This window comes from Arachis stenosperma, chromosome 6, assembly GCF_014773155.1.
Source record: "Arachis stenosperma cultivar V10309 chromosome 6, arast.V10309.gnm1.PFL2, whole genome shotgun sequence".
Classification (NCBI taxonomy): Eukaryota; Viridiplantae; Streptophyta; class Magnoliopsida; order Fabales; family Fabaceae; genus Arachis; species Arachis stenosperma.
In genome coordinates, this window is record NC_080382.1 from 9,978,403 (window position 1) to 9,990,888 (window position 12,486).

Sequence of the window (12,486 nt, forward strand, 5' to 3'; positions counted from 1 at the left end):
GTGCTACCTTTGGGCCACACATGTAAAGACCTACGGGGATGGAGGTACTAATGAGTGGGAGCCGATGTGCATCCTTAATACCCAACAGCCAATGCAATTGTCAAAAATCCACTTCGTATTTTAAAAGCTAGTACATATATCGAAGCTGAGGTAATATTAGAATAAGATTAATGATTTTATTATGAGTTGTGACTGCAATATTGATTGATGTAATTAATTTGGATTTTTTGTTTTTTTAGATTGTAACTTCTATCTGTCTGATTCTAAACAAACAAAATATTAGAAGATTTAAAGAAGAAATTTACTGTCTCTCCTTTACTATTGTGGTAAGCTGTATTGAACTCAATTTTGGGTATATTTATGTAATGTATTAGGTGTATTAAATATTACACAAATGCTGCAGAACATGGCTATTGAAAATCATGAGGGCAGCAAGTTCTTACAACCAAAAACAAAAAAGCCATTTAACATTGAAGACTACAAAATATTCATACCTTTTTTGGATCTGAAAAAATTGGCATCCCATCCATATGTAAATTTTCGTTTCTAAAATTTTCTATCACAATTCTTTGGTTATGTGCCAATTAAATTAAAACACTATTCAATGTGACCATAATTTAGATATTTGAACCTGTTTGCTACGCAAAGTATTGGTGGTTATGGGTGGCTGATATTAGAAAGAAAAAATTTTATATTCTTGACCCGTATCACAAGACGTGTCCCTCCAAACCTAGAATGAAGCTTAATAAATTTGCTGTAAGTTGATTCTGTTGTTTGTATTTTAATATTTAGGTGTATTTCTGTTCAAAATAAAGTGTAGTATGTGATTCTTTGGGTGTATTCAGGAATTAAATTTATTCTTTCTTATATTTTGCTTTGTTTTTTGTTTTTAGGGATATGTGCTTTTCAGAATGAGGGTATATACCGGGGGCACCTCTCAAGAAAGACGATCGTGAAATTGAACCACTATACATCAATATTGCAGGCCAAAAAACGAGGTATAAATCTTTCTCTCTGAAAATTATGTTTTCTTTTGCTGTCGTATTTTAATTTGCTAATTTATTTTTGGTTTTCAGCTATGATTGTGCGGTTTATGTAATGAAATGAATTGAAATAATTGAGTCTCAAAACATTAAAAAAGGGAGATATAACTCGAAGAATTGGACACAAGTAATTATGCTTAAAAGTATATAACTCTCTATTACTTTACTAAATTAACGGAGTTCGGTAAAATAATATTCTTTTATACTGCAGGCGGAGGTGAGCCACTTTAGAGTTGAATATGTTTTGCGAATTCTATTTCATGAGATGAATCAAGACAGAGATACAGCGATCAAGGAAAGCAAAGCAATAAGATTGTCTAAGCCATCTGCAGTGTTATTGAGTTCATATTGTCAAACAAATTCAGATGATATTAGCGATGATTAGTTTGAATGGTGTGTAGTCTTGGAATAGTTTGAACACTTTTTGTCAAATTTGTATATATTTAATCCAATCTTATTATAAATTATTTTTGCATAAATAAATTGTTTGTGCTGTATTCAATAGATGTCAATCATAGGTTCAAAAAAATCAAGAAAAACAATAACAAAATATACTAATACGCCTAATTACTTTCATAATATACCCAAAAATAACCGGTATATACCAAAATTGAGTGCTTACATATTTCCATGGAAAAACCAACCAAGAGTTGTAGAAATTCAGAAATTTGAATTGTTAACTTTTTTAGGAATTGAATTGTATATGTATTGTAAATTTAAAACAAACAAATATAAACAAGACACTAATTTTCAATACAAACGGCAGCATCTGAAAAATATATATAAAAAAATGTCAAAAACCAGAGAATGTAGAAATACACAAAAAATTGATCGTTGCACCAAAATACTGTGACTAAACACCAAAAAATCTATCTCCTGCTGCTGGATATCTGAACTGATAATTCATAACATGTCCATGATATTGGCTGGAATTTAGTTGCACCACTGATGTACCATCAGAAAGGTTCAATTGGAAAAAAAACTCACATATTAGCAAAACTATTAACAAAAAAATAAACACAATTACCCCCTATTTAAAGAACATCACTTTTACCTCGCTCAGAGCTTTCGTTTTCTTTTTTTTAGGCATTTGCAATCTGTTTGTCCAAATTTGAACCTAGTCTATTTTTGGGACGTCCTCCTGTTCTCGCTCTTGGAGGGCTTTAAAGCTCGTTAACGGATTCCAAGTTAGCGTCTTCGTGAGATAACGAACATGTCCCCTTCCTTTTGGCTTTCAGTTCTTGCAACTCAACCACGACGTTATCGTAGGCGCGGTGCAAAATGGCTGTGAGCTCCTAGAATTCTAATGCAAATTTGCATATATTTTATGAACGAAACACCAATTTGTCAAATCTCTTTCTTATTGGCTCCAACACTAACTCGTCATGGCTGCTATTGATGTGTGTGTCTCCTCTTTATGTTCCTGCTCCATCGTTTCAATATGTATCTCGGTGACATTTTGTTTACTCGTTCAAAACTTCACACGCTTAGGGCGTGACGGCATAATATCACTCTTGACTTGAATAATAAGCATTGACATTTCACTTGGGCTGCTACCGAGTCATATGTAACCACAAACTTGTTGAAAGTTGGAAACTTATTCTACAATTTCGTATGCCGAATAGCCTAGAGTGGAGTTCGTTGATCTTGTTATGTAATTCACCTTCCCTCTAAATTTTGCTTGGACTTCCCTTAACTTCTAGTGAGTGTACACCTGTTGAAACTGAACTTATATTGAGGATTTTGTTGCACACGGTATGACGGTGTAAAAATCTACAGCATCCGATCCTCCCTCTCTCTTTGGTCCCTGCTTCCGAGGTAATTATTGTATTGTTTGACGAATTGGATAAGTGAGCTGTTCCGCGTAATGAACTTGTTAAAAAAGATATACATGCTTTCGCTCATTTGTGTGCTTCTCATCCCGACCCAGAAGTGGTGATCGAGATAAATTGGAATCCATATATGACGGTCTTCATAAAGCTCTGCAAAAAACACCTAAATCAGAACTATAATACACCTAAAAACATGTAATTTATACCTCTGTTACAGATTTCAAAAGACATTACCTGAAAGTCACTTGTGTTCCACAAGACCAAACTTTATCAAAAAATCATTCCAATTCCTGTCAAATGATTCTTTGGTATGAGAGTTCCAAACAACATGGCTCATGTCTTGTTCGATTTCTAGGTGTCTCTTGTAGTCATTTAATTTGCTTGTAATCTTCTTCATGATGTGCCAAGTACACCAACGGTGAATTGTTGTAGGCATACAAGTCTCGATAGCCCTTTGCATCGATGCGCATTGATCGGTGAGAATTCTTTTCGGAGTATTTCTTCCCATGCAGCGAAGCCAACATTCAAATAACCATTTGAATGATTAAATATCTCCGTTTTTCATCAAAGCACATCCCAGAAGTGTTGACTGACCGTGATGATTTACCTCGACAAAAGAATCAAAAACCATATTATACTTGAAATAGATTACGACAAAACATAATTGAAGTTGTTAAATACACCCAAGTAATAACCTTCTACACCCAAAAAAGTCCAATATACACTTCCGCTGCAGATTAATAAAACAACATTAATTCAACATCATAAATCAGAACAGCATATTATACGACGCACGGACATGCTTAGTTCCAGTGTGCTGTTTAAGCATCTCTGCTTGATTTGCACAGCAAGGATGTGAATGATGCAACATGACCTTGAAAATTATCCAAACACCGATGTCCTTCAATACGTGTATATAAATTTTTGCGGGACAATTTAATCCTACTGAGGGGTTTGTCTTCTCCGTTGGAGATATTTTCAATTTCCATTTTCACTCTCTGCTACATGTAATCAATTGATTCTTAATTTCGTTTTCCTTCTTATTTGTGCTCGAACTCTTGTAGAAGAACCTGCAGCTTTCGAATAATACTTGTAGAATATAGCAGCATCTTCAAGGGTATTAAAAGTAATCCCAATCTTGGGAATAAACTGCTCATCAACATCACAGAGGGGCTGCAAAATACACCAAAAAAAGTCCAAAATACAGCATATTAAAACAAGCATAAAGCATAGAATGCAAATACAACTACAAAACAATCACAAAAATAACAAAAATCATATTCATAAATCATCGTCAAACAGAAACTAAAACAGTTCAACTAAAAAAATAAGACAATTCAGCCTCAGTCAAATGAAAATTTAGAACATTTAAATACACTCAAACTTTCCTAAGGTAACCCAAATACTCCTGATTTACACCCGAAAGTCTGATATAAAATGCAGAAAAAATTCATCAGAACTAGGACATTACATTCAATTCAAACAGTGAACAATGAACAGCAAATATCACAGGCAAGGTTCACAAAATTATTCAACTCCACAATCATAAACTACTAACAAATTATTCATATATTGGAGTTAAACCACACCTCAAGAATTTCATTGGATTCAAATTCAAAATTCACTTCGCTCTAGTTCAGCTGACAATCTAAAGTTGAATCATCCATTATCTTTAAAACGATTTCAGAGCTTGATTTCAAAACGATTTCAGAAACAATGGAAATCGAGAAAAACGAACAAAAAGAACGCAGAGAGAAACGCACATAAACGCCAAAGGAGAACGCAGAGAGAAACGCACGAAAGAGATCGCAGAGAGAAAGTACGATAACACAGAAAAAAAATCAAAAAAAGAAACGAAATCCTTTCAAAAAAGAAAGTTATATATTTACGCGTTAATTGATTGAAAAATCTGTTAAAAGGCCCGTGGACTAGACGTACCAGAAGAGACGCGTGTTAGGGTAAGAGATTTCTAGGACTTATAAGATTTATATAACAAAAAGACTTGTATAAATTAATTCTATTTAAAAATATTAACAAGTGCTTTAAAATAATATTAAAGAATATAACTTTCAATTAATATTAAATGTAGGTTTATGACAAACTTATCTTTAAGTAGCCTTTCGGACACGAATGTGTTGAGCAAAGCAAATTTATATTTTTGTGTAGCCGTTGATGCCTTGATGGGGTGTGTGGTGATAGTTACTGTTTCTCAAATACATTGTACACGGGCCAACATCCTGATTTAGGAGAATTAGACGATGCATCTTCTTTTTCCATTGGTCAATTCTTTAACAAGAAGCGTGAATCTTTGGATAATTAATAATGGGGTGTTCAAAGTAAACAGACACAAATTAAATAGCTTTCCATTCAATCTACGTCGAAAATTGATTAAAACTAAATTAATTTTAATTTAATTAAATTTTAATTTTGGTAAACCACTTCAATTAAATTGAATTTTGAAATTATTTTTAAATTTATTTAATTTAATTTAAATCACACAATAAATATAATATTATTATTTTAATATTACATTAAAAATGTTATTTATAATATATTCAATTTATTGTATATTTTTATTTTATTCACGTATTATTATTTAGCAAATATTTTATGAATTTAAAAAAAAATATTTATTTATTTATTTATTTTAATCAATAATAATTATGTTTCTATTATTATTTTAATATTAATAATTTAAAATTTAATATTAAAATTTATTATGTATATTTAATTTTTTTATTTGTAAAACTACAAATTCAATTCAATCTAATTCAAACTACTTGAAATTGGATCGTCTTATATTGAATTATTTTAAAAAAATTCTAATTCAAACCATATTATAAATAAAATTAATATTTAAATTAAATAAATTTTTAACTCAAAATGGATTCAAATTGCGTCGTAAACACCACTTAATTAATATGCTCTTTCACATAATCAAATCAAAATTCATCCGGAAAAAAAAGTAGGACCCTAATTAACTTAGGTGAAGACGAAAATAAATTTTATCAATATTGTTATAAAGTGTAATTTTTAATTATATATTCTTTAGATAGAATAAGAAAAAATATATAAAAAATATTGAATAATAAAAATTTATACTTAATAATTAATTAAAAAATTTTGAATTAAACTATTTCCATTCGAAGAGAATTCCAAACACACATTATCAACTAATTATAACTTAAAGATCGTGTTTTTTTAGAGATTAAAATTAGGATTGAGAGGCTGTAAATTAATATTATGTTTAGTAATTAAAGATTAGAATACAAAATTTTAATTTTTTAATATTTTTAAAAAATAAAGACACAAACAAAGAACTAAAAATTTTTAAGAATGATAACTAAAATTTTAACAATATATTTTTACTAAAATTATTTAAAATACTCTTATTTTATTTATATATTTATCTTAAATTAAATAAAATATTAAAACATAATTTAATTTTATAAACTTTATACTAAACATAATATAAAAATTTATTTTAGTTTTAATCTAATCTCTATCTTACAATTTTATTTTATTTTTTTTCAAATGCAGCCAAAGAGATTATAAAATGTGCAATAGGCTTCATTTAAAATAATTTTCATAATAACTCTATGCGCCATAGTCATAATACTTAATATGATAAATTTACCATTAATAGATTAATTTAAATATTTTTATTTAATAAATATAAAATAAATATATTAAAATTTATTTTTTTTATATTTTTAATAAAAAAATTGTTTTATAATTTTAATATATGTCGTAAGAGCACATGATACACAATCACAACAAAAAAATATTACCTTGCAGTTAGGACGGATCTATATTGATAGAAGAGGGGGCATTTGCCCCCATAACGTTAAAAAAAAAAGGCTAACACTATATATATATATATATATATATATATATATATATATATATATATATATATATCTTGTTATATTATATTTATTCTAAAATAAAATATAAATAATTTTTATGTTTTATATTAAAAAGATATTTTGTTAAACTTAACGTTTAATAATAATTATATTATTAAATTTGATTTAATATAAAATAAAAAATTAAATAAATAAATAAACTAAAAAAAATGATAATTAATTTTATTATATTAGTTAATTAATTAATAATTAAATTAAATTATATTAATTTAGTCGTTCACTTAAGTAAATATATGAATTCAAATTTCATTTCATATGTATAGTAATTTATTAGTTTTGTTTAAATAAAATTTAAATTTTCGGTAAATTAACTCATAACTTGTTGGATATCATAAAAAGAAAAAAAAATTATACTTAAATTTTATTATATTTTTGCTCCTGTAGCTAAATAATTAATTAATTAATGTAGAGGTTGGAACTTCGAAGTTAGAACGTTCCCCCTAGCTCGAAAGGGAAAATTTTAGTGGGCCTACTGCCCAGTGTCCATGACCTAAGACACTAATAAAACGAGCCAATCAATTTCCTTCCCAAAAATTAAAATATGAGAAATTCTTAGCGTACGGTCAATAACTCATTTGTTTTTTTTTTTAATTTAAGTTATTAAAAAAATTGTTCATGCAATATAAAATTTTAATTATTCATTGTATATTCATTTTTTGATTTAAAATTAAAATAATTTTTAGAAATTATTACGTTATTAAAATGAAATTAGTGTTTTTTATCTTGATATTTTTAAAAAGTTATAAAAATCAAATTTAATTGTATAACTTTTAAAATATTAGATAAATGAAGCAATCACTTATTTTAATTTCTTAACCATTATATTATATATATATATATCAAAATCAACTATTAAAATCAATCATCAGTATAAAATATATTAAAATATAAACATATATTAAAATAAATTAAATTATACATATATTTATATACAAATATATTAGTGACTAATTTTAATAGTTGATTTTAGTATATGAATAATATTTTTAATATCATAATATCAATACATGATTAGATTATTTCTACGAAAAAAAATTAAATACAAATAATTTTGGTGTTTTCTTTTTTTATGATAATTTTGTCTAAGAAAAAAAAGTAAAAAAAAACCCCATATATTAAAGAAAGAAAATTGAAAATGAAGGGTGGGTCACGTGTAGAAAGGGAAGAAAAGCGGAGGAAGAGGCACGCGCTACCAATTGTTTGAAGTGAGCCAAGTTGGGAGTGAGAGTCGTCATCGTTGTCCGTGAGCCCAGAGGGGAAGCACCTTCTCTCTCTCTCTCTCTCTCTCTCTCTTTTTCATTTTTTATCTTTTCTCTCCTTTTCGGCTTTTCTCTAATCTTGCTTGCTTTCTTCTCATTTATTTTCTCTCCTATTCTCTTACTGCAACCAGAAAAATAAATAAATAAATAAATAAAATAAAATAAAAGAAATGTGTCCGCCTAATCAAATGGGCGGCTCCCCCTACTCCACACCAACTCTCCTCCGCATCTAGCTCCTCAGCTTCCTTCTTCTTCTTGGTATTCTCTCTCTTTCTCTGCTTCTTCTTTTTCTTCTTTATTTATTTACTTATTAGCTACACTTGGCTTTGCTTGGTTTGGTTTACGATCCATTCATGAATGCTCACGCTGTTTTTTCTTCAGATTTGTATTTTCACATCTACATTCAGCTTCGTTTCCTATCATTATTAAACTCATTCTATTTAGTTGATTATGTAACTTTGTTTCGGACCTAGATTCAATGTTTTTATTTCCATTTACCTTACGATGGGTTTTACTACCAAATGATGGGATTTGAGCTCCATGATCTCTCGTGTTTGGTCTCTCTCAGCTCATGTTTTTGTGCTTCTTCAACTTTTTTCAACCCCGGTTCATAAGTGCAAGTTAATAGTCAAATCGGGTCTAAGTCCAAGTAAATGGTGGTAGTATAGTAGTTGTTGATTCTGAAGTTCGTATACACGGTTGTGATTGAATTGAACTGTGCTACAGACTGATAATAGTGTGTTTTGTGAAATCTGCGTTAACAATACCTGCCTTTGGTGTTGACAGATCCGTTGATAAATATTGTAAAAGATGATGGAAGCATGTGATTGTATAGAGACACCGTATCCACCTGATGAACTTCTTGTCAAGTATCAGTATATTTCGGATGTCCTAATTGCACTCGCATATTTCTCTATTCCTGTAGAGCTGATCTATTTTGTTCAGAAATCTGCATTCTTCCCTTATAGATGGGTGCTTATGCAGTTTGGTGCTTTTATAGTTCTCTGTGGAGCAACTCATTTCATTAACCTCTGGACATTCTCTGTGCACTCCAAGGCTGTTGCGGTGGTAATGACCATCGCCAAGGTCTCGTGTGCCATTGTGTCGTGCGCAACTGCGCTCATGCTTGTTCACATCATTCCTGATCTGTTGAGTGTCAAGACGCGCGAGTTGTTCCTTAAGAACAAGGCCGAAGAGCTTGATAGGGAGATGGGCCTTATTCTTACGCAGGAAGAAACCGGAAGGCACGTTAGGATGTTGACTCATGAAATTCGGAGCACACTGGACCGGCATACCATTCTCAAGACTACTCTTGTTGAGCTTGGTAGGACTTTAGGCTTGGAGGAATGTGCATTGTGGATGCCATCAAGGAGTGGTCTGAATCTGCAACTTTCCCACACTTTAACCTTCCATGTTCAAGTTGGGTCTACCGTGCCAACAAACCTTCCCATTGTCACTGAAGTTTTCAATAGCCCTCGAGCGACACGGATACCGCATACATGCCCATTGGCCAGGATTAGGCCTCTTGTGGGGAGATATGTTCCACCTGAAGTAGTTGCTGTCAGGGTGCCTCTGCTACATCTCTCGAATTTCCAAATTAATGACTGGCCTGATCTTTCAGCAAAAAGCTATGCAATAATGGTTCTCATCCTCCCTACTGACAGCGCTAGAAAGTGGCGAGACCATGAGTTGGAATTGGTTGATGTTGTTGCAGATCAGGTCTTGAGATTTCCTTTCTCTCGGTTGTCCTTGTTTTCAATTACATACTTCCGTTTCCTAATTCTAACTGCTGCTGATTCATTTACTCCTTATTTATTGCCAAATCAATCAAATTCATTGTCAATGTCGTTGCTGGTTGATGTACTGCTCTGACTGTCATAGTAAAGTTGTTTTCAAGATATAATAATGAAGTGACTATCAACCATTAGCTACTTGGTCTCACCTTAAACAATAGCTTTGTTATGCATTTTTATCTGAATAATGACGAATTAACTCCCTGATGCTTGTGTTTAATTAATTGTGTGCTTTCTAGGAATATGCCTTTTTTTATTAGATTAAATGACCACGATTGCATATGGAAATTTCAAAGTATTTATGTTTAAGAATATATTCAACTGAATGCTAAATTCATTTTTTGTTTCTTAACAGGTAGCAGTTGCCCTTTCCCATGCTGCTATTTTGGAGGAGTCGATGCGAGCTCGTGATCAACTCATGGAACAAAATGTGGCTTTAGATTTAGCTCGACGGGAGGCAGAGATGGCTATTCACGCTCGCAATGATTTCCTTGCTGTCATGAATCATGAAATGAGGACACCAATGCATGCAATAATAGCATTGTCGTCACTTCTTTTGGAGACTGAACTGACTCCAGAGCAGAGAGTTATGATAGAGACAGTATTGAAGAGTAGTAATGTCTTAGCAACACTTATCAATGATGTTTTGGATCTTTCTCGACTGGAAGATGGTAGCCTTGAATTAGAAATGGGAAAAATCAATCTTCATGGTGTTTTGGGAGAGGTATTACCATACGATTTCAGCCATGGGGTCTTGAAACAGCATCAAAATCATTATTTGTTCTTGAACATGACCAACACTTATGCTCTTTTCCATCTTCAATGCAGGTTGTTGAACTGATAAAGCCTATAGCATCTGTGAAAAAATTACCTATTACTTTAATTATTGCTCCTGATCTTCCTGTGCATGCCATTGGTGATGAAAAGCGACTTATGCAAACTCTATTAAATGTTGTGGGTAATGCTGTCAAATTCACTAAGGAGGGCTATGTGTCTATTAGAGCAACTGTTCCAAAACCAGACTCTTTACAAGATTGGCGACCTCCTGAGTTTTACCCAGCTTCAAGTGATGGCCATTTTTACTTACGAGTACAGGTAGTGATTGAGGCACTGAAATATGAGTCATATTATAGTTGTCTTGATGTTGACAAATAAGTTTCAGAAAGATTGCTTCTGTTCTATAACTAGGTTCTAATGTGGTTGAATTCTTTTGTTATCTGCCTAGATGCCTAAAAATATGCCTACTGCCTAGAGATATATGGTTTCTTTTCTTCTGCCAATTTAGCTATTCTAAGAAAAATGTTATTTTTACGAAAAAGTCTAGGGAGCCAATGGCCTAAGCGTACAATGTGTACAATGGAGGTTTAAGAAGTATTAGAGATATGACCATTAGTGTTATATTGTCCTGTCAGGTTACACTTTTGGGATGAGTGGTTTCAGATATGGTATTAGAGTTCTAGATTCGAAAGGTCAAGAGTTCGATCCTTGGTGAACCCCAAAATCAGTTTAATTTTTTATTGAGATGTTTATTATCCTTGGTATCCGGATGGTTATCCTTGGTATCGGATGGTTATTCTAGCTAGTATGGTGATGTTCATTTTATTCATGGACAAAAAATTTAGCCCATTGTACACATTGTACACTTAAGCCATTGGCTCCCTAGCACTACCCTATTTTTACTCTTTCTATATTGTGCCAACACACAATCCTTTACCATTGGATGGGGGTATGATTCCACACTCCATTCAATGGTGGAGGTGTATTTACCGGCTTGGGATACAGCACAGGTGTGCGTACAAAGAACACATCGTTGTTACCTTCTATCACCTTATGTTGTTGACCCGAGCATCCTCTTTTGTGTAGGTTAAAGATTCTGGCTGTGGCATTCCTCCACAAGATATACCACATCTTTTCACCAAATTTGCTCAATCTCGGAGCGGTCCAGCTCGACCAACCAGTGGTGCAGGTCTTGGGCTTGCCATTTGTAAAAGGTAGGGAGAAAATAAACCTAAAATATAAAAATGCTGAGTTCACAAAAGTTTCTACTGGCTGCTGTTGATGTTATTTTTCGTCTATTGTTTTTGGTTTAATCTTCTTGTTGACTATTGTCAAAAACTCAAAAATGATTCAGATTTGTGAATCTCATGGGAGGGCACATATGGATTGAGAGCGAAGGCATGGACAAAGGGACCACAGCTACATTCATAATTAAACTTGGGATTAGTGGCAATCCCGATTTGGTGGATCGTCAAGCTGCACACAGAGGGCAAGCATATAGTGGAAGTGGAGGCCTAGCTAGATTCAAGGCCTTCGCCAAAGATGAAGAGGCAGGTTTTGCCGGTCGACGGAATCAAAGAAGTTTTTAAAATGAAAAACAACAAAATTGCTTAACCTTCATTTTGGATAAGCCAAATTGTATAACAAAGTTTGCGGCTATATAGATTAGGATTATTTACTTATCCAGGCAAGCTTCTAACAAATGGGCCTTGTAAGAAGTCGTATCATATTAATTTGCATACAATATAGAGAAACAAAGTTTAGAGATAATCCCTTTTGTATATAGCTTGGTTTATTTTCCGTTTCGGAAATTTCAAAATATGATTTTAGCGAAACAGACTTTACGAAATTCC

General features: G+C 31.9%; 1 protein-coding gene across 1 annotated transcript; it reads left to right on the forward strand.

Annotated features, from left to right (window-relative positions):
• Positions 1 to 8,007: 8,007 nt before the first annotated feature.
• Positions 8,008 to 12,482, forward strand: LOC130935575 (ethylene response sensor 1). The gene is made up of 6 exons (XM_057865376.1): positions 8,008 to 8,321; positions 8,850 to 9,782; positions 10,212 to 10,580; positions 10,685 to 10,951; positions 11,720 to 11,847; positions 11,988 to 12,482. The coding sequence occupies exons 2-6, from the start codon at positions 8,874 to 8,876 to the stop codon at positions 12,220 to 12,222; spliced, it is 1,908 nt and encodes a 635-aa protein (XP_057721359.1). The 5' UTR covers positions 8,008 to 8,321; positions 8,850 to 8,873; the 3' UTR covers positions 12,223 to 12,482.
• The last annotated feature ends 4 nt before the right edge of the window (positions 12,483 to 12,486 follow it).